Consider the following 22,562-nt stretch of genomic DNA (forward strand, 5'->3'; position numbering starts at 1 on the left):
GAGAAAAGAAAAACTTTTTTTCTGTCTGAAAGCAAAAAAGAACGACGTCAAGATGTCAGACAACATAGAGAGAATGTGAGTAAGGTTTTCTAACAATTCGCTACAGAGTGTCAAGTTAAAATTGCCATTTAAATTTCAAAATCTAGTCAACTTGTAGTATTTCAGATATTGTTACTACCAGTTAAAATTCAATCTAACGGTTTATTCAATGTTTTAGCTTCGTAATAGTTGAGCCACTAGCTACAGCAAATTAGTAACTAAAGTTAAATTATTGGCAACCTTAAAATATCTGGGGATACAGTTGAGCAGTGAAAGATGGCAGTTTGTAAAAGACACATAAAGTTGTCGGTTAGCCGCTAGCTAAGCAGAAAAAGTAAGCGTCTGATAGCCGTTTGCTACCTGAAATTAACGTTAGCTTCTAAGTCACAGTTTCTTACAATTTCATGTTATTTAATTGCATTTCACAAATTACTTCAGGAGCATAAAGAGGTGCAAAGCGTTTGCTAGCATGAGCTATTTTCACAAAACCCTTCAAAGGTGAACGTTGAACGTGTTTGGAGATTTTAGAACATGAGCTAATTCAAGCGACACCGGTTTCCTTGACCGGTGGTTCCGTTTGGCAAGCGAAATAGCCGTTACAAACTCAACCCCTACCTTCTCCGAAGCTTGACTTTTTGGTTCAAACTAGCCTTTATAACTGCATTTATACGTTAAATAAATAAATGCTGCTTTTAATCCCGCTGTAAGTAACAGCTACTGCGTTCATGGGCAACACATGTGGTGTTGTTTTCAACGGAAGTGATGTGAAAAGACCCGGATGATGATCACCCGGCGACGAAAGACCCTGGATGCTTCTCTAAAGTCGTCAGTCGAGGACGGCGGTGACGTCACACTGTTCAATGATATATTAATATGATCATAATAATACATAATAATACAGTGGCGCAGTTCGTAACGTTGTTGCCTTGCAGTAAGAAGGTTGTGCCTTTCTGCACGGAGTTTGCATGTACTCCCTGTGCATGCGTGGGCTCTCTCCGGGTGCTCCGGCTTACTCCCACAGTCCAAAAACATGACAGTCAGGTAAAAGTAACATTCAGGGGTCTCAAACTCCAGTCCTCGAGGGCCACAGTCCTGAAACGTTTAGATGTGCCTCTGCTGCACCACACCTGAATAGAATAATTAGGTCATTAAGGCTCTGGAGAACTGATCTACACAAGGAGGAGGTCATTAAGTCATTTCATTCCAGTGGTTTGTACCTGTAGGTAAAACTGTAGGTCTGGGGCCCTCAAGGACTGGAGTTTGAGACCCCTGCTCTAAATTCTCCCTAGGTGTGAGTGTGTTGCCCTGGGAGGGAGGGATGGAGGGATGGATGGATATTTTTTTATGATTATATATTTATGTTAATCGCCATATAGAGACATTCAGCTGCTTTGACTCGCCAGTAAGCGCTTTGCTCTCCTCCCACAGAGCCTCCTTCTCAGTTTTTTGCCGGGTGACTGTTAAGGAGTTTGTCCATGGACAAACAGCAAATAGGAGCTTTGCTGTTTTTTTCTACGGGAAATTTAATAAACAAACAAAGAAGCAAAAGTTATTCAGTTCTTTTTGCTTGATTTGAAAAATATGCACAATTTGATAAATCCCTTTTTTTTTTTTAGTTTTAATGGCTCTAGTGGCCTTTATTTGAAAGGGGTCAGACAGGAAAGTGGAAAGACATACGGCAAATGTCACCAGACCAGGACTCAAGCCTGCGAGGAATGAGACCGCCTTACATGGGTTGTGCTTTTCCCCTGTGCCACCACAGCACGCCTTGCAGAAATTCTTTGATCTCCTGTGGCAACCATTAAGCTGGAAGGACCTAGCTCCGCCTACAAGGCAAAGCGCTTACTCTCGCCAAGCACCGCCTTTTCCACAGAGCTCCTCCTGGGAGCTATGGTCTCCAAGCTGAGCCTCTGCCTCATTTAGCAGCCTTTCTCCTAAGACTGACCCACTCAGCTCCTCCAGACTAGCAGCAGCAGCAATTAGCAAACACCTGCTGGAGCTGTTCGTCTGCTGAGGTTACCATAGGAACAACTTCTCAGTGCAACACTGGTAAGAACATTAAAGGCTTAATTAATGTTGTTGTGATGACATGATGAAGGTGGAGTGTGAGGAAGAGACGGTGCTAAAGAGGCAAAGGCCCGATTTCAAGGCGTCAAGTCAAATTTCTTTTAAGTCATATTTGATATATGGAGCAGTTTTATAACAATTGAAGGTAAAATAGTTACTTAATTGTGCTGTAAAATGACATTATGTGCCTGGCAAATACGCCATACTGCCCCTTTAAGGTAGAAAGTGTTCTTATGTTAATAGTGGTGAATAATTGTTTTGGAAAGTTTACAGGCTTTTTCTAGTTTCTGTTTCTCAGTCAATAAACTATTTGTATATTTGTGTGTATTTATTTACAATAGTAACCTGACAATATAATTTTTTTATTAATAACTTTTAAAAATCAGCTCGTTCTGCTTCGCACTGAATGACATCATAGGAGGCACAAGAACTGATCTGGTCAGCTGGGATTCGGAAACAAAGATTTCAATCTAGTTTTTGTTGCCTGTGGTAAAGGTGTAGTTGTTGCTGAAGGTGTCGGCTGCACTGCAGGTGGAGCTAGCTGGTAAAATGTGGTTCATTATGTGTCTTGATTTTGAATACATCACGTCTCACGACAGCATATAAATGGGTCAATAGGTGTAAACAATTTTTAAAGTAAGTTTAATTTTTTTTTTAAATGTAGAATTAGTTGCAGGAAGATTTGCTCCTGTTATTATGGAAGTGCTGGTAATATTCGACTGCTAGTTGTAGTTCTGCTGCTGCAAATTACTGGAGAAGAACGTGATTCGAGAAGAGCGGAAGTTATCGCTGCAGCCGCATTCACGCCTCCAATTGACTGAATGGACTACAAATAGTGGCCAATGGGAGCAGAGACGGTCATCTATAAATCCCATCCCAAGTGAAGGCTGGTCTGAGAGCAGTTAGGACGCCGCCGGTGGTGTGTGTGTGTGTGTGTGTGGGTGCTCTTCGGTCGGAAACATAGGGATCTTTGTATCAACTAGTAATAGTAGTAGTAGTTCCCTCCAAGCCCGAACACAACAGGTAGGGGATTCTTTTAATTCCAGTCCGTTTTATTTGGGCAGCTTGTCTTATTAACTGTTTGGATGTTTATTCGGCGGAGGCTTCTTTTTTGACATTTATGCGTTTTTCACACTGCTAATATGAAGATTTTTTAATAGTTATAATAATAATAATAATAGTAATAAATGTTTTAGATGATTTGAAATTTACCGTTGAGGTGGGGGTTTGTGTCGCTGCTTTTCACCGCCTCTCCCCTCCGTCACCCGCCCAGGGAACAGCCATGCCTTTCGGAAACACGCACAACCAGGCGAAGCTGAAATACTCCTCTGAGCAGGAGTACCCGGACCTCAGCAAACACAACAATTACATGGCCAAGATCCTGACTGCGGCCATGTACGAGCGGCTGCGGACCAAAGAGACACCCAGTGGATTTACTCTGGATGATGTTATTCAGACTGGGGTTGATAACCCAGGTAAACGAATTAAAAAGCAAACAAAACTAAAACAAACAAGCAAACAAAATAAATTGTTGCTTGACAATCAAGCCTGAATGGCTAAAAAGAAAGACATCAGCTTTTCGGACTTCGACCTCGATGAGATAAACTAGGGCCAACATTTTCACATAAAAGTTTTATGTGTCACAAACTGCCATCTTGCCTTAAATGCACTTATCTCAGAAAATTTGCAAATTTTTTTTTACAGCAAACGCCAAGCAGATTACATAGTTTATGAATAACTGCCGCTGATAATCCCCAGCTGCTCTAAGGTTTGTGATGTCATCCATTTCTTGTGTAATAACCTACAGCGTGAGAAAAGCGAATCATATTCCTACACTGAAAAAAGAAAACGGGTGATCCAAAAAAAAAGTAGTTGATTTGTAATTAAATGAAGTTCCTCTAAGTTTAATGTTTTTGAATTTCAATTAAATTGTCCTTTTAAACAAACTATAGTAATTTTGACGAACTTCATTTGATTACATGTAACAAATTAAAGCTGCAGTGTGTGACTTGTTATGAATAAAAGCTTGTTACATATCTGTTAAAATGATCTTGTGTTGGTATCTCTGAAAAAAGTTAAGCTCCTCTGCCTCGTCTCAGTACTAACTATGGTACACTACAATTACTCTGGTGCTCACCCCTTCCTGTTTGGTCTTTGCTAAGCTACAGCTGGCTTACCACAACATAGCCTGCCACTAAGGCTAGTTAGCATAGCCACCGATGATGGGGAAAAACAGTTTTTGTGCAACTATAAGTTGTTTTCCACCATTAGCACATGTAGCTAATGTACAGGAGATTGATTGACAGCGCTAAAACCCTCCTCCTGGCTCTGATTGGTTGGTTTAGACCAGGAGCGGTGCATAGTGGCACTGGGAGGAAGTGGCGAGATTGATCTTTTCAATGTCGCCCACTGCTATAGGCAAAAGAGAAGATTCTCTCTCACACTGTCATGACATGGTGACGGTTTTATTAAATGTAAAAATCATATTTTCATAAAAGTTACAAACTCCAGCGTTAGCTAAATTGAATTAAGTTGGCGCTCCATTCTCTTATCAGTGTAGCGTTTTGTCCATAATGTGCTAAGTGAAGTGTAGCCTCACCCTGTAGACCGTGTTTCTGTTTAGCTCTGAGAGCATGGCCAAGCTGTCAATGAAGTGGCTCTCAGCTGAGGATGAGTTTCCAGATCTCTCTAAGCACAACAACCACATGGCTAAAGTCTTAACTCTGCCCATCTACAAGAAGTTGAGAGAGCGGGTGACACCCAACGGCTTCACCATAGAGGGTGTCATTCAGACAGGGGTTGATAATCCGGGTACAGTAACGGTTCCACCTTTGAACCTGATCAAAGTTGACACGTTGAGTTGACGAGAATGAAGAATTACATGTAGTGTAATTAATTTTTTTTTGTCTTGCGACGTGACGTTTCCCTGCAGGCCACCCGTTTATTATGACTGTGGGCTGTGTGGCTGGGGATGAGGAGACGTATGAAGTTTTCAAAGAGCTGCTGGATCCTGTGATTGAGGACAGACACGGAGGTTACAAACCCACAGACAAGCACAAGACTGACCTGAACCCGGACAACCTGAAGGTACTGGTACTTCACCAAGGGGGCCTGGGGGATGGGAGCGATTTCTAAACAGTTTGTGCATCCTCTCAGGGCGGCGACGACCTTGACCCCAAGTATGTCCTGAGCTCCCGGGTCAGAACAGGACGCAGCATACGTGGCTTCTGTCTGCCGCCGCACTGCAGCCGTGGAGAGCGGCGGGCCGTGGAGAAGCTCTCTGTTGAAGGTAGAGAGTCCTCAGCCTGGAGCTGCAGGGAACATGGCTACTGCTGGGACTCATATTATTTATGTGTGATTATTATGCAAAACAAACAAACAAAAAACAAAACAATGGATCTGTTTTCTGACAGTAAACCTGACTGGAACTTATTATTGAAGGGAGGATGCCCTCTAGTGGTAGCAGTCTGAAAAATACAGACCCGTTCAATAAATGAGAATATTATTGAAAAGGCCATTTATTTCAGGTACTTTATCACCGAGTGAAACGTAGTATATAGGTTGGTAACATACAAACGACTATTTGAAAGCCTTTATTTGTTTGTCAACGGTTAATACAAAAATTTGACTTAAAATAAAAATATTACATCAGACAAAAACAAACCTTTTTATATAGAAATGTGATATTATTTAATGCCTGATTTAAGATGGGTTTTTTTTTCAAATGTACTCTTAATTTGAAAAACGAGTCTCATCAGAACACATATTGTCACCTTCCTAAAATAAAGGCAAAAGGGATTTTTGCAAAAAAAATAAATAAATAAATAAAATCACTTTTGGCAAATAAATGACACAAACCATTATTTCAGGAAGATGACGATATTCTAAGTAACTTTACATGACCTTTTAGTTCTGAGCTAAACTTAGTATTTCTGCCAGTCCTGTCTTCACGTTTAATAAATTTTTTATGAATTCATAACCTGTTTTCTTCTAGTTGACTGATTGATCCATTATTTGCATACAAACGGGCTTGAATAAACCCAGCCCTGTGTTTCAGCTGCTGTCTGACGTGTGTCCCTCTGTACCTGCAGCTCTGGCCGCTCTCAGTGGAGACCTGAAGGGGAAATACTACGCTCTGAAGAACATGACCGAGGCAGAGCAGCAGCAGCTCATTGACGACCACTTCCTCTTTGATAAGCCCGTGTCTCCTCTACTGCTGGCCTCAGGAATGGCCCGTGATTGGCCGGACGCCAGAGGAATCTGGTGAGGATTCCTGTTATTCCTGATATCAGAATCGGCCGACGTTCCAGGCAAAGATGCGAATCTGCCGGTGTCTAGCGATTCGATTCAGAAACCCAATTTTTCTACTCAAACCGTCTAGAGCAGGGGTCTCGAACTCGCGGCCCGCGGGCCAACTGCGGCCCTCGGGACAATAGTTTGTGGCCCCCGCCTTAATATGAAAGTTTAATGTTAGTGCGGCCCGCGAGTTTGATATAATTGGCACTTTTCAGTGTTGTGTGCGGAGCTGAACGAACTTACCAATCACGGTGGAGTATATTGCTCTCGGGGGCGGGACATCGGCCGAGCCTATTTGCATTTTCTATTTGTCATTATTTTCATGCGGTACATGCGCAATTTCCGCGGCCGCTCCCGCTTCACGTGCTTCAGCATCCAGTCTAGACCCGGAAGTTGCTGATCAGTGTAACGTAATTAAGGTTAGGCGCTGTAACGCTTGGGTTGTGTTTAAGGGAGGAGAGGAGGCGGCAGATTCGTCAGGACAGTCAAAAACTCACAACCACACTGGTACTGGGAATTCCACAGTGTTGTCCTTTAATAAATACGCTCTTCACCAACCTTACAAAGCCCGGCTGAACGGCTGCTATATTATCAGACCTGAAAATTGAGCAGCGTCCAAACAACCCGTAACATTACTAAAAAGTTAGGGAGCTAACATGTCCGTCTAGCACGTTTCTCCCACGCTCTCTACAGAGAAGCCGTGGCGCATACTTCTGACATCATTAGCAATGCTAGAGTATCTTAAAGAGACACTACACAATTACGGCTGTTACAGCACCTGACTACGGCCAAATATGGTAATAGGCAATCAGAAAGGTTCGGCTGAGGAGACCGTGTGTGTGAATGCGGCCCAGCCTCACCCAGACTCTACCTCAGCGGCCCCCAGGTAAATTGAGTTTGAGACCCCTGGTCTAGAGATTCTGTTTAAATGATGTGACTGAGAGGAAAAGACAGTTAAAGGCAATGGAACATTTATTTTAAACCGTTCAATAAGGTTCAGAACAAGCTTTTTAAAGATTGGTGATTGGACAGAAAACTGCAATCGGTGCATTTCTAGTTCCATACTGTATCAAGCTCCACCAGTATGTAGCTTCTGCATCGACCAAATGCAGGTTGATGCAGATGATGGACATTCAACTTACATCCAAGGCAACTTTTCACATATGAAGTCATCCTAAAATGCATTAAAATTAGGCACAAAACTTTAAAAAAAAAAACAATTCAGGTTTCTTCATTCATCAATTAGCACCAAAAACATCCAGCAAAACGCAAACATTTTTTAGAAAATGTAAACCTGTTATAATAATGCATTTTTGGATCTCTTTGATCCATTTTCAATAAAAATCTGTTTATTCTGTTCAATTCAGTAAGGTGCAACATATTTATTTTCCCAATATTATTTAACAAAAATACATTTTTATGTACCCCATCCAAGCGCTTTCAACTTGACCATTTTGACCGTCACGGCAAAAAGTTTATAACAAAAAAGCAGCAGCTATTTAACAAAAACTGTTGAAAATAATTTAACTGCATTAGCTGTGTTCAGTGTAAAAGTACTAAATCACTTATTCTAATGGAAACGGTGATCACAGTAAACTCACCAGATGATGTTTAGTAACTTAAACAGATTGATGAACACATGAAATGATTCATCAGGCTCAATGAATGGAAAACTTCTGTTTAAAGTGACTGGGAATGTAAACACACTCCAGTACTAACAAAGTCTGTCTGACTCTCCAAAGGTCACTATGGTAACCAACTGCTTTAGTGAAACTAACTAAAGGGCAGGTCAAGACCAGACAACCTGGATGTTTTTGGCTTGATAATTAATCTTCTACGTTTGTTATGGCACAGAGGCAAAACCAAACAAAGCTCACTCTTTAAAAAAACAAAATGTAACCAAATTCTAAAACCAGTGGAACCAGCTTGTTTTTTTTTTATTCATGTACAATTTGCAGCTCAATGTAACGTTGGGATGAAGGTATTCTATACAATTATTGGTCAAAGTTCATGTCTGCATGAAATTTAATTGTCTAACACCATCTCCTGTGACAAATGTGACTTTTCCTGACTGAATTCTGACCGATTGTTCAGACCTACAAGCAATATACTCTACTAACAGTCTGCTAGCAGCTTTTTCCCCTTTCTGCCCACATCCATCATCATCCACAAAAACTGAATTAAATGAGTTAGGACATTTCATTTCCTTTTGGGTATCAAAGTATTACTGAATTCAATTTACATTTTTTTATTATTATTCAATGTTTCAAATGTGTTGCATATCGTCACCTTGCTAAAACATTGATCTGAGTCATTTTTTATTCCAAAAGATGATTTTTGCCAGAAAGACTTGGGTCATTATTTTAGCAACATTATTAGCGTTTCTATTTATTCCAGTTGCCAAATATCCTCCAGAGTTCCCCCCCCCCCTTTTTAAAGTTTTCTTTTGACAGTCTGTCTCACCTTCAACAGGCACAATGACAACAAGACCTTCCTGGTGTGGGTGAACGAGGAAGACCACCTGCGTGTTATTTCCATGCAGAAGGGAGGAAAGATGAAGGAAGTGTTCACTCGCTTCTGCACCGGTCTCACCAAGGTCAGTCGGGATGTTTCCAATTCAGAACCTTTGTCTCGTTAAAAGCCGTCCGCCGAACCTAACGTTTGACCTGCATCGTGTCGGTAGATCGAGACCCTGTTCAGGGACAGGGGCCACGCCTTCATGTGGAACGAACACCTGGGTTACGTTCTGACCTGCCCCTCCAACCTGGGCACCGGCCTGCGTGCAGGAGTGCATGTGAAGCTGCCAAACATGAGCAAGCAAGCCAAGTTTGACGAGATTCTCTCCAAACTGAGGCTCCAGAAACGGGGCACTGGTAAGGACGGTCGCCCCGGCGCCGGTTCTTCTCATCCTGTGCAGGTTTGTGTTAGACTCGCTCTTGTCCTCTCTCAGGCGGCGTGGACACCGCTGCCGTCGGCGGAGTGTTTGACATCTCCAACGCTGACCGACTGGGCTTCTCTGAGGTGGAGCTGGTCCAGATGGTGGTTGACGGGGTCAAGCTGCTGGTGGAGATGGAGAAGAGGCTGGAGAAAGGCCAGTCCATTGACAACCTGATGCCTGCCCAGAAGTAAAGTCCTCCTAAAGAGAAAAAAAAACAACAAAAAAAAAAGAATACTCCTGTTTCTCCTTTTCTGTTCCTTTCTAACCGCCACTATCTTCCCTCAAAGCCCTACACTCTGATTGGCTGCACTCCCAGTTTCACTTATTGACTTGTGTATTTAAGATCTGAAATGCAATAAAAATGGTTTGGTTCAAGTTGAGATTTGTAATGTTCCTTAACCCAAACAAAGTGTTTTAATATGAAAGATGAGTTTTCTAATGATTTCACTGAGAGAAATAAAAGCCAACATTCATACCTGACCCTATGTGAAAAAAGCAATTCCCATGTTCTCTTCATTTGTAGCTCTCTCTATCTGAATTATTTTAATATAGAGCATGATATGTTTCTGCAATCTTTTAGCCCACTTCCTGTTGAGTTCTTGATTCTACAGCTTTGGCTAAAACTCAACTCTTTATTTTCACATATGGTTGTCTGTTAGAACGCCTGTTTTCTCTTGTAGGGGTAAATACAAAATCCTATTTTTAAAACCATCACATTATCATTGATATGTTTGATCTGAAACATGTACAAAAAAAATGCAGTATTATGGAAAAATGTTTTTGTTTTTTTTTAGCTTTACATCATTATTCTGTCAGAAACATACCTGGAGTGTTGGCTTGATTTTTTTTCATGCATTTTTGGGAAAAAAAAAATCCTTTAATCTCCCACGGCAACCATTCACCACTGAGATGCTCCTCCTTCGCGCTACGTTCTCCAGCTGTTCTTCCACCTCAGAGCAGCGCCTCCCCCTGTCACCTTCAGACTAGCAGCAGCAATTAGCAAACACCTGGTGGAGCGGCACATCTGCTGAGCTCATGAGCTACTTCTCTGTTCAACGCTGGCAGAAACGTTAAAGAAGCCATGTTGAGAAAGACACAGGCCCAATTTCAAGGCGTTAAATGAGTCGAATTTCTTAAGTCATTCAATATAGATAATTTTTTTTATCTGAAGGAAGTTACTTGATTGTGCTTTAAAATTGTACTATGTGCCTGGAAAATACATAATAGTTCCCATTTTAGGTCAAAGTCCATACCACTGGCAAATTCAGGTTTAAAATTATTCAAGCCTTTTTCTCATAGGAATTTTCAGGCATCTATACATGGTTTTTGAAAAAAATAAAAAGCATACATTTTATATGTATATGTAAAAAAATCATGGCAACATTTGACTCCTCATGAATAAACAGAAAAAAATCAGAAAAAAAACCCTTCTTGTGATTGACCAGATTTCTGCAAGTTTTCACTGATTATTTGATTTCTTTGAGGTCGGAGGGTCTCCTTAACACAACCCTAATCTTTAGTTTCCAAGTTAGGACTCCATGGTCATATCTAAACCTAAATATGTAAGGTGTATAAATAATTTTGGGCTTTACAGTCAAGAATTGACATATTCTTTTCTCCACAGCATTGTACAATAGATACACAAACTGATTTCAAGTTTGGTTTTAAAGAGGAGGAAACTTATTCATATGAATGTGAGCATTTAATCCCATTTTAATCAGACATTTTTTAATCCCAAAATGTCTGAACTTTAAAAGTAACTAGTCCTGCTGGTTCTGGTCCAGTGACGAGACGGGATGTTCAGGTTGACAGATGGAGACATGAGTGAACCTTAACCATGTGGACGTTAACATGGACTTCCCATTATCTCTAACTTTTAACAAAATACAAAATAATTTCTTTTTTTAAAGTGTAGCAATGAAGCCATCTTGAAAGCAAGATACATTATTTACACAAGAAAAAACAAAAAGCTACATGTTTTTTTTTTACCGAGAGAAAAAAAAGGTGAAATAAATAAGACCAGAAATGCTTTTTTTCTTCTTTTTTTTCCTCCACATTCACAGCATGACAAATCATTGTCAACTTGTTAATGGCGACCCCTGGTGGTCAAAACAGACATTAGATAATTTGGTCATTATTGCCAAAAGCCTGTATCTATACATTATAATGTTCAATACATACTGTGTTTTGTTTTAAAAAAGGAGACATTTGGAAACTGCTACTTGGATGATTGCACAGCTTAAATATCTCTGAATATAGATTTTATTTTTTTAACTTATCTTTTAAGTCCTTTATAGTAGTTTAGCTAGCATGCAGCGTTAGCAGAGCGGCACGTCACACAGCCATGCAACCGCAGCAACAAAGCTGCAACAACACACTGCTGCAACTCCTACACACTCAGGGCAAAGCAGCGCGGGCCTGACGCTACATGGGAAGCGGTGTGTGTGTGTGTGTGTGTTGGGGGGCAGCAGGTATAAGCTCACCTTGAGCCCTCAAGTCTCCCGTTTCTCTCAAACTCGGTTGAGACTCTGAGGCGCCGTGAGAAAATTCACACAGGGAGTCAGAGGAGAAGAAAACAACAAAACAGATTGTGGATTGTGCACAACACAAATCATTTCTCATCAATTTCAGTGAATGGAAGAGAAAAGAAAAATAAAGTGAGCGACGGTGAGCCACCACCAACACGTCACTGAGCTCTCTGCTCACGTCACTGAGCAGATGAAGCGGCCGGGTTTGCAGTCAGCGTTTGCTGCCTCAAGTTAACGTTAGCTTCCAAGTCTCAGTTTCTTACAATGTAATGTTATTTAATTGCATTTCACAAATTACTTCAGGAGCATAACGAGGTGCAAAGCGTTTGCTAGCATGAGCTATTTTCACAAAACCCTTCAAAGGTGAACGTTGAACGTGTTTGGAGATTTGAGGACATGAGCTAATTCAAGCGACACCGGTTTCCTTGACCGGTGGTTCCGTTTGGCACAAGTACACCTCGCTGCAGCAAACAGAATGGGGCGGGGTCGGACAACTGTCAGTCTCATACCTTATATGGAAATGGTGGGGACGGACCACTGTCCGTCTCATACCTTATATGGAAATGGGACTATTTCATTCCGGAAATGAAGGGGGCGCTAGTGACACTATTTCCTGTACCGATCGTGTTATAATAATTATACTAATAATAACGTATTTTATTTGACAACGCCTTTTAAAACACCCAAGAAGACTTTCAACATTAAAAATACAAATTAAATAGTAAAAAAATGGCTACAAAACGTGATATGTCACGTGGTATGTCTGTCACGTGGTGAGTCACTTTTTTTATTTCCAAATCTTTATTAAACCTTTATTTAAAATTATATTAGTAACAAACAATCTAGAATAAGCAATAAGGAAACATTATGGAGATGTATTTATCTATCCTTACACCCAATCTATCTCAAACAAAAGTAATAAAACATAAATCAAATCAATATTTTGGAGACAAATGTACATTACATTAAGAGCACATTTATCCATCCATTAATTATCATGATTGATCCCTATAGTGGGGTCATGAGGGCTGCTGACCCTGGACAGATCGCCAGTCCATCGCAGATTAAGAAAACAGATATAAACAAATGAAGTTCAAATAATATATTTTGATGTTGTGAATGGTACTCTTAAAATAAATAAGTTAAAATCTAAAATATAATAGCCTCTGGCTTATTAAATAAGAACTAGATGGAAAAGAGGTTTGGTCGGTAAAACATTTAGTCAACAATTTTGGCCAACTTTGTACGTCCATTCACAGCGCACTTTTGTTGTTTATTTGCCAAATATTTTTCTTATTATTCACATTGTGAATATAATTTACAAACAAACCAAAGGACTTCTGAACTTCTAACAAGTGAAGTTCAGAAAACTAGAATATTTTTGGTAGCAGGTGACCTGGCTCAGCTATTATCATTGTTTACCATAATGTCTCATTGGAAACTTTTGCTATAAGGACTCCAGTTCAACCAGTAAACTGATTGGTGTCCCACTATTCCATTTATAAATTCCATATCAATTCTATCAATTGCAATCGATTCATAAAATAAAGACCTTAAATATCCAATTGTTGCAAAACCCAAAGAGATTAATTAAAACTTTAAATGTAGCTTCAATCTGGAAAGACTCACACAGAGAGAAAGTAGGTTTTAGAAAGTTTATTTGACAAGAAATAATCTTTGGGGCTCGGACCCCGGCAGTAGACACTGCACTGGTAACTGCCAGAGAGAATGATCTTTTTTCTATATGAAAACCTTTTTGAATAAAGTCACTGGTTACATAAATTAAACCAGTGTGTAAATTCTAACTATAACTGTCTTTATCTGACCTGCTCAGCCAATCACCTGATCATGTGTCTCCATCCCAGCCTAACGGCGCCGGGCTCATCTCCTCCACCCTTCATAAAGTCCGGCTTGATGTGAGCAACTGCTCCTCATCTTAGCTATCATCACCTCCACCCCGACTACACCTTCGCTCTGCTCGTTTAATCTTGTTTGTAACCGAACAATATGTTTCTGTATGTGCTTGCTTTATTACAAAAAAACCCCAAGTTGATTCTGACTGTTAAAACATAAAACAACTTAGCTGTATGTCAGGTTTGTAAAAAAATTTGTATTGATTCCAGTCATTGTTCAAAATGTATAGGAAACATTGTATTTACACATATAAAATATTGCAAGTTATTAGCTTTGCTTGCATTTAAAATTTTTAAAACAAGGTTATCCTATTGTTAAATAACGCTGTTACAATATATTTACAACTACTTTATTGGTTCTACTCTCTCCAACAAATTACAGCCACAATGTAACTTTGTGTGGAAACGGCACCATTTCTGTGAAAACTAAATAATGTAAATCAACTGAGCTACAACAAAGGAACATTCAAAAATGTAAATAATATTGAAAGAACACATTATTAAAAAGGATGACTGCACAAGTCAAAAGGCAAATATTATTTAGCAGAAATGATTTAAAATGGCATGTCACAAAAAAAACGAACAATGTGTGACAACTGAAATGTGTGAAAGACTGAGGAAAGCAACTAATATTCTCCTTGCATTCAGTATTGACAGTCAGTGCAGTGTCCAGGTCGGCCATCACAGTAGTAACCAGGGTACTCTCCTCGTCTTCCATCGCCGGTGAAGCCCACAGTCTTTATATCACCGGTGGCAGGAAAAACACGTTACAACCGCAAAAGGAATCCGGTTTTCTGCCTTGAATGTTTTTTGAAAATTTGCCCCAGTTGATCTCACCTGTTAATGAAAAATCGATTTCATGTAGTTGAAATCTAATTTCACATGTTTCAGATGAAAAAAGTCAAAGGTCCTTACCATCCAGCCAAGCAAAGTGAGTCTTCTTCCTGAAAACTGGCTCAGACACAACGGCTTCAAAGCACTTGCAGGTCAATGCCAAGGTGAGGTAAGCTGAGTCTCCCTGTGCCGGTATCACCTCCTGGAGAACAGCTTCAAGAACATTCAGAGGCATCTGAAAATAACAAAAAACCAAACAAAATAAAAAATCACATTGCACATTATGATCAGTAAAACAGTAGTTAATAATAACCATTTCACCAAATACTTTGTTACTCTTACTAGTGTAGTTTATTGCAGTTACTTACTAAAACTATATTGAAGTAGTGCTACTCATCATTAGGGTATCACATCTGGGTACTACACCCACCTATAATGGCTGCTGTTAGTTTATAAAATATATTAGACTTTCCAGAAATTTAACATTGGTGTACAAAACATATTTAAAAAAGATCAACCTTTAAAAATAAAAGAGAAACACTAGAAAACTGGTATGTAAAAAATATTTTATATTTTTCAAGTGTAGTTATACATACCGTTATGTTGAACCATAGCAGTTTGTGCTAAATGGTTCTGTAGCTTGTATTAGCAAAGGGAACAGCAATATTTATCGTTCATGTTGCAAATAGATACGTGGATCTGTATAATGAAAATAAAAAACAGTTTGAGCATAAAATACATTTCTCAATTATACATGTTATCTACTTTTCTATTTTTATCTAATGGTGCCCAGCGGGATAATAATTAGCTATGCTACATGCTAAAATTAGCCTTCCCCTGTATGAATTACGAATTTCACTAGTTCTTAATTATATTTTCAACCTAATCTAGAAAAGCGTATTGATTTACTATGTGAAAAAATTTAAGAAGGTAAAAATACCTTTTGTTGACTTTGTGAGTTTTGCATTGTTGATCGTGTGCCGAACACCAGTGGAAGAACCTCTCAAACTTCTTTCTTTCTTCTTCTGTTCCTCTTAACTCCGCGTCTTGAGGTATTTATACTAGTGATTATGAAAATAGCGCCCCCTTCATTTCCGGAATGCAATAGTCCCATTTCCAAATAAGGTATGGGACTGACGGAAAGGTCCGTCCCCGCCCCTTTCTGTTTGCTGCAGCGAGGTCCTTCTCGTTTGGCAAGCAAAATAGCCGCTACAAACTCAACCCCTACCTTCTCCGAAGCTTGACTTTTTTGGTTCAAACTAGCTTCAACCAGTCTGCATTTATACGTCAAATAAATGCTGCTTTTAATCCCGCTGGAAGTGACAGCTACTGCGTTCATGGGCAACGCACGTGGTGTTGTTTTCAACGGAAGTGACGTGAAAAGGCCCGGATGATGATCACCGGCGACGAAAGACCCCGGATGCTTCTCTAACGTCTTCAGTCGAGGACGGCGGTGACGTCAAAATAGTCAAAGATATATTAATAGGAGCATCATCATATATTGGGCTGTACAGTGGCTCAGTTGGTAACGCTTGAAGTCCGAAGGTTGTGGGTTCGCTTCCCAGCCTTTCTGCATGGAGTTTGCATGTTCTCCCTGTGCATGTGTGGGTTTCCTCCGGGTACTCCTGTTTCCTCCCACAGTCCAAAAACATGACAACAAGGTAAGAGTTCATTGGTCACTCGAAATTCTCACTAGGTGTGAGTGTGTTCCCCTTAGATAGAAATGGATGAATGGAATAAACGAAAATTTTTTATGATTGTACATTGTAATAAAATTCAGCTGCTTTGACTCGCTTTGCTCTCCTCCCACAGAGCCTCCTTCTCAGTTTTTTGCCGGCTGACTGTTAAGGAGTTTGTCCATGGACAAACAGCAAATAGCTTTGCTGTTTTTTTCTACGGGAAATTTAATAAACAAACAACGAAGCAAAAGTTATTCAGTTTTTTTGTTGTTGTTGTTGTTGTTTTTGTTGTTGCTTGATTTGAAAAATGTGCACGATTTGATAAATTTGGAAAATGCTACGGCGTGACACAGGTCTGCTTCTGCGCACACCTCTCAGAAACCGCTTCATCAGCGGGTGGTTGAAGACCGTTCTGTCACCAAAACCCTCATGGCAGGAGGAAATAGCTGCAGCATAAGTTTTAATGGTGCTGAAAGCTAAATTTCTGTCCATCCGCTGCTGGAGAAATGACAGCAGGCAGCCTAAAGGACATGAAATGGGCTCCACGCGCTCTCTCGCGCACCAGCGTTGAAAGGCCGACCATTTGGAAGCATTTAACGCTCGTGCGCCCTGAATGGTGCGAACCACATCCTGATGGAGACTGAGCCTCTCTAGGCGCTCCCGTTCAGCCTCCAGACCCAGACACGCTGGCCTGTCTCCGGGAGAAGTTACTGGAAACAGAGTTTTTCAGCAATAGCCATGGCAACTTAGGGGTAAAAATAAAAACGTCGTATTTAAATAGGCTTGACATTTGCTAGTTTTGTTCTTTTGTTCCCTCTGCCACCCTTAGAAGTGAGAGAAGTTGCTGGAAATAGAGAGTTTTTCAGCAATAGGCATGACAACCTAGGAAAAAAGTAAAAACGTGCTCTTTTAATAGACTTTTATTTTGGAATTAAACATCAGATGTGGTTGACATTTGCTGGTTTTGTTCTGGAGGCGTCCCTCTAGTGAGAGAAGTCGCTGGAAACAGAGAGTTTCTCAGCATTGCTTAATGTCCCCAATTATTTCCAATACATTATTTCTTTTTGCAGCTGCATAAATACAAAGTCTAAACATGAAGCCGCTGGGAATCTACTTACAGTAGATCAAGCATGAACCGGATGTGCCTTTTTATTGTGAAAACAGCACGTAAATGGGGGTACCGTAATGTCTTGAGCTGTCGCGCACGTGAATGTCGTGTGCGGGCCGGATTTTCTTCATGTTGGATCTCTGTCGCACACACAAACATTGCTGCAGACACGGGGAGAAGGGCGGGACCTACAGGAGCAGTCTGCATTCTGATTAGTTGATACACATTGGAAACTAAACTTCCTATTGGCTAGGTAGATCACCTAGCTTCCCTAACCTCTGTTTCTTAAAGAGGCATCCCCATTTTATGTGCCTTACATAAACACAAAAAGCTAATGCTAATCGCTAAAGACAACCTTCTCTCCAGTCTGTGTCTCGCAGTCTGCAAAGTCCTCAAACTCAATTTTGGAAACTGAACTTGAGGTTGCCAAAACTGTAGAAATACAGTCACCATAGTCAAAAGCAGATGACATAACATATATAGTTAATCCAAATTATGAAACTGGGTAACATTTTGTGGCACTAATTGGTTTAAAAGGATCACGCTGAAAAATGTCCGTCATCCTGAAATTCAAGTGGTTTTTGGGAAATATGAAAAACTTACGACCTGAAAGGGAAAGATACAAACTGTTATGTTTATTCATATTTGAACGATTTTTACAGTAATATGCTGCACTATGTAAATTAAGCATGGAAGGTCACTCAAGTTAGTGTGTGTGTGTGGGTGTGTGTGTGTGTGGATGCAAGTTCTCCCAGTTCTCTCTACAAACAACCAATCAGACGCATGAGGAGGGTTTTAGCGCTGTCAATCACAATCTTTAGCCGTCAGTAGTCGGTCAGGGAGGAGGAGGAGATTCATCTTTTCACAGATTATCTGTCTCATAACAAACTGTCATGACAAGAAAGCAAGGCAGTTGCATGCCTTTAAAATTGTGCCGCTTTTTATGGGTCAAATAGACTCAACAAATTGTAACAGCAGGGGGGCCAAATTTAATTTTTTGTCATGGGGCCCAAGTTTCGTGGCGGCGCCCTACTCCATAGATAGATATCAATCTATCTATACAGACAGAGAGAGATGTTTGTATCTTTTTCTTGGTGTATAAATATCTGGTTTCAACTGTGCCTCTTTTTTTTTTTTTTTAGGTGGCCACGTTTCATGTTTTGCGTCTTCTGTGGTCAAAATCTAGGGACAGTTCAAATGTTCTGCTTTTCATGTGGGAAAAATGTTCAGTTCTTGGCACAAGGTGAAGACATCAGTACATAGTCTTGAAGTTCTCTTGGTTCAACCAGCCATAGATGGAAATACCAGCTAGTTATCAGTAAATATGCTATTCCAATTCTGATTCTGATTTTTGAATATTTTAAAATTAACATACTTTACTGTACATTACTTTTGAGTACACTATTTATATTCTACTTTTAATAACTCCACAGTACTTGCGTTGAATTTTTGCCTTTACAGCATTTTACTCTGTTTTTACATATTTTATCTTCTATCTTCATGTGAACCGAACTGCTTTAATTGTTAGTTTAGCTCCTGAATTTCTCCATTGTTGGACAGTAAAAGAATTTCTATTCTGCTCTATTTTGTTTTACAGGGTCGGTGCTGGACTCGCTCTCAGAAGAGGATCTGATTAAGATGTACTTTCATGACGGCTACAGTCATGCAGAAGTTTTGGATTTCTTATCAACAGTTCACAATGTTCAAATGAGACTTTGCTCTTTAAAGAGCAAATTTAAAAAGTTATCAATTTTATGGAAACCAATGATGTCATTCTAGAGAGTTTGTGTCTTTTCTGCTGAAATTTTTCTTCATTTGTTATAACTTTGGTTTGTTGTTAGTCCCAGTTCTGGATGATCTGAAGCAGAGACACGTCTTTAGTGGCAGTCATGAACAGACACGTCTAGTGCGGTTTGTGTTCATGGGTTTGCTGCAATGTGACATTGATGAAAGCAAGAAAAGATGGACTACAAATACCATCAGTCCTGCTAAACAGTCTCACTGTTCATCTGTTAAACCGGATGTCATGTACCACCTACCTAACAAGATTTTTGTTGTTGTTTTTCTCATTTATTTAATTAATATCTGGTTAATTTGTTGCCTGTTTGGCAGCTTTCGAAAATAATATGTCATAACAAAAAAAACCCAAAAATCAGCCATGTGTTAATAATATGTCACTTTTTATTGGAACAGTTTCTGATGACATAAACATTTTCATTTCTAATATTTATATGTAAATACAATTAAACATTACAACAGTTTTCAACAATAGTCGTAGCAGTTGGTAGTGACAGTTGAAGGAAGAAATATAAATATATAACTAAACTATGTGTCCTGTTTTGATGCATATTTTACTCCTGGGTTTGGCAGAACAGACTGTAGGTTCCCAGACTCCCAGGAGGAATTGGGACAGTTTATGACCGAGTCAATCAGCAGTCAATGACCGTCTTTAGGGACAGTTTGAGGACCTCCAGAGACAGTGGCCTAGTGCATCCACTAACTTGGGAATCCTATGTGGAAAACTACACAAGACTGGAAAACATGGTGGACTTGGAAATAAATGAGTCTAAAATTTAAAGGTTGTCAAACAACCACAACGCAGCAGAGTCAGAACTTTGACAGAGCAGGTTTCACAAGTTAACATCTGCCTTCACAGGCCAACATCCACATTTATGTTTTGTGATTCTGTATTTGAACTTAATAAAGTCCAAAGAGTTTTATAATTCAAAGTTCATGTCTTCTTTGAAACTGATCGTATGTCTTGGGCTTTGGTATCTTGTCAGAGTTTGAACAGGAATGCGAGGTTTGGTCTGTCTCAAGGAGAATCCTAGCAGTCTGGTTTCTTCTTGTCGTCTGGTGCTGCCCTTTTCGCTGAGCTGAACTTCAAAGATTTCCTCTCACATTTCTGATGTCAGCTTTTCCGCACATAAAGGGCCTGAACACAGAAGCATGAAGCTCCAAAGCATAAATGAAATCCAGGGTTGAAAGGCCATCCTTGAATCTAGAAAACATTTAGTACAAACATCACTTACTGATGCTAAAAAGAGCATGTTATCAAATGGATGTGTTTTACAGTCATACATAAACATTAATATCTCTAATCTTGTTTTTTGTTTAGCACAGCAAATATTGCAAAGCACTTGAATCAGGTTCTTACTTATTTGTCTGCTGGCTACTGTCGATTCTTACCCTACATTCATTTGTTTTAACTGCAACAAAATAGTAACTAAAATAACATAGTTGAAAAAATCTTGGTTTGTTATTGAAGGACCTACTTCACATGATCTCTGTCTCTTTATGTTGTGTCCTGTCCTCAGCCGTCCCCCTGTTCCATCAGGAAACATTTTTATTGATTTCCAGCAGGATTTTCTGCGTCTCCTCAGTCCTCTGTGTCTTCTCTCTCCTCATTGGTCAAAAGTTGTTGTCTTGTCTCGCTGATGTTGGAGAATCAGCACATAATCAGACACACATTCAGTCTAAATAACAGATGATTGAATTAGACTTTCTGATCAAGTCATCATCATGTCCTCACCTTTTCCACAATCTCTTCCAACCAGTAGATCAGCAGGTGGAGCAGGTCTTCTGCTTTATTTGTTGGTCAACTCAAGTCATGTGACATGAGTTGACATAGAAATGAAATAAAGAGAAAAGACAACAGAGTTAAAGAGGAAAATAATCATGGACAGCAGGCAGAACCAGTTTGTAACTTTCAGCTCAACTCTATGCAGCTCCATCTGAAATGTTTAGTTATGTTTTGTAGATAGAAATGTTCTTACTTTTTTCGTCAACTGGGTTCTCTTATCTTCCTCCACCTGACTGACGGTGTTGAAGGTGGAGGATTCCAGGCTGATCAGGATCCACTTCACATGATCTCTGTCTCTTTATTCTGTGTCCCGTCCTCAGCTGTCCCCCTGACGCATCAGGAAACTTCTCTGGATTTCCAGCAGGATTTTCTGTCTCCTCAGTCCTCTGTGTCTTCTCTCTTCTCATTGGTCCAGTGCTGTTGACTTGTTTCAGTCATGCTACACATGATCAGACACACATTCCTTAATTTCTGTCTAAATAACAGATGACTGAATCAGTCTGATCAAGTCATAATCATGACCTCACCATTTATAAAATCTACTAGAACCAGTAGATCAGCAGGTCCTCTGCTCTATTCCTGATCCTCCTTCCATCAACACAAAACTCATCAAAGCTCTGCTGTTATGAAAAGACTCAATGAAACAAATCAGACAAAACAAAAGGGTCAGTGAGGCGAAAGTACAGCAGGAAATAGGAATCAGATTCGAGTGTTGACCTCAACTTCATGCTTATTGAAAACCTTTTGTTGTGTAAAAGTAAATATTCTTACTTTTTTTTGTCAACTGGGTTCTCTTATCTTCCTCCACCTGTCTGGTGGTGTTGAAGGTGGAGGATTCCAGGTTTAGAAGATCCAACCTGGGATGATCAGAGACATTATTGATCTGCAGAATCTGAATCTGGGTTTTCTATAATGTTTCTAAAATTCTTTAATATTCAGTGTCTGACTCATAAACAGGTGAATTTTCAACATAAGATTCAGTGGCAATGCTTGGTTTGTTATTGAAGGACCTACTTCACATGATCTCTGTCTCTTTATGTTGTGTCCTGTCCTCAACTGTCCCCCTGTTCCATCAGGAAACATTTTTATTGATTTCCAGCAGGATTTTCTGCGTCTCCTCAGTCCTCTGTGTCTTCTCTCTCCTCATTGGTCAAGAGTTGTTGTCCTATAGTGATGCTGGATAATCAGCACATAATCAGACACACATTCAGTCTAAATAACAGATGATTGAAGGAGACTTTCTGATCAAGTCATCATCATGTCCTCACCTTTTCCACAATCTCTTCCAACCAGTAGAACAGCAGGTGGAGCAGGTCTTCTGCTTTATTTGTTGGTCAACTCAAGTCATGTGACATGAGTTGACAGAGAAATGAAATAAAGAGAAAAGACAACAGAGTTAAAGAGGAAAATAATCATGGACAGCAGACAGAACCAGTTTGTAACTTTCAGCTCAATCTGAAATGTTTAGTTATGTTTTGTAGATAGAAATGTTCTTACTTTTTTCGTCAACTGGGTTCTCTTATCTTCCTCCACCTGACTGACGGTGTTGAAGGTGGAGGATTCCAGGCTCAGGAGAT

At 39.9% G+C, this 22,562-nt stretch overlaps 3 protein-coding genes and 1 long non-coding RNA gene across 7 annotated transcripts in view; 1 reads left to right on the plus strand and 3 right to left on the minus strand.

The window, feature by feature from the left end:
- The window catches only part of LOC116708618 (MAP/microtubule affinity-regulating kinase 3-like), a gene marked incomplete at its 5' end in the record, with an annotated part of 485,947 nt that extends 474,059 nt beyond the window's left edge, over positions 1–11,888 (minus strand). Inside the window, one exon of the mRNA XM_032546546.1 lies at positions 11,824–11,888. Coding sequence (XP_032402437.1) covers positions 11,824–11,888 — 65 coding nt within the window. The remainder of the gene's footprint in view (positions 1–11,823) is intronic.
- The window catches only part of trmt61a (tRNA methyltransferase 61A), a 39,048-nt gene extending 22,973 nt beyond the window's left edge, over positions 1–16,075 (minus strand). The window contains exon 1 of one of the 2 annotated variants that reach the window (XM_032546530.1): positions 15,844–16,075. The gene's annotated coding sequence lies outside the window, so the exon portion shown is untranslated. Of the gene's footprint in view, positions 1–654; positions 820–15,843 lie in introns of those variants that run through there. The other variant, XM_032546529.1, reaches the window with a different exon arrangement.
- Positions 38–9,720, plus strand: ckba (creatine kinase, brain a). Of its 2 annotated transcripts, none has more exons than XM_032546525.1 (8): positions 38–75; positions 4,730–4,917; positions 5,039–5,193; positions 5,263–5,395; positions 6,198–6,369; positions 8,875–8,998; positions 9,086–9,275; positions 9,353–9,720. In XM_032546525.1, the coding sequence occupies exons 1-8, from the start codon at positions 53–55 to the stop codon at positions 9,529–9,531; spliced, it is 1,164 nt and encodes a 387-aa protein (XP_032402416.1). In that variant the 5' UTR covers positions 38–52; the 3' UTR covers positions 9,532–9,720. The 2 variants fall into 2 exon arrangements, with proteins under 2 accessions (XP_032402416.1, XP_032402417.1); XM_032546526.1 differs by lacking the exons at positions 38–75; positions 4,730–4,917 and adding exons at positions 2,982–3,129; positions 3,380–3,581.
- Positions 16,076–19,559: 3,484 nt separating the features above from the next.
- Positions 19,560–22,305, minus strand: LOC116708627 (uncharacterized). Of its 2 annotated transcripts, XR_004336723.1 has the most exons (5): positions 21,513–21,638; positions 21,179–21,424; positions 20,935–21,004; positions 20,678–20,836; positions 19,560–20,403 (listed from the first exon to the last, which is right to left on the minus strand). It is a non-coding gene; the product is annotated as an uncharacterized LOC116708627 (long non-coding RNA). The 2 variants fall into 2 exon arrangements; XR_004336724.1 differs by lacking the exons at positions 20,678–20,836; positions 20,935–21,004; positions 21,179–21,424; positions 21,513–21,638 and adding exons at positions 22,000–22,161; positions 22,254–22,305.
- Positions 22,306–22,562: the final 257 nt, after the last annotated feature.

This window comes from Xiphophorus hellerii, chromosome 19 (assembly GCF_003331165.1).
Source record: "Xiphophorus hellerii strain 12219 chromosome 19, Xiphophorus_hellerii-4.1, whole genome shotgun sequence".
NCBI classification, from domain to species: domain Eukaryota; kingdom Metazoa; phylum Chordata; class Actinopteri; order Cyprinodontiformes; family Poeciliidae; genus Xiphophorus; species Xiphophorus hellerii.

Bases quoted from the DNA above. Each gene is read 5' to 3' on its own strand.
- ckba (XM_032546525.1), top strand. From the start codon at position 53: ATGTCAGACAACATAGAGAGAAT. The intron at 8,999-9,085 runs GTCAGTCGGGAT...TCGTGTCGGTAG, and splicing joins TCTGCACCGGTCTCACCAAG to ATCGAGACCCTGTTCAGGGA. The intron at 9,276-9,352 runs GTAAGGACGGTC...GTCCTCTCTCAG, and splicing joins GCTCCAGAAACGGGGCACTG to GCGGCGTGGACACCGCTGCC.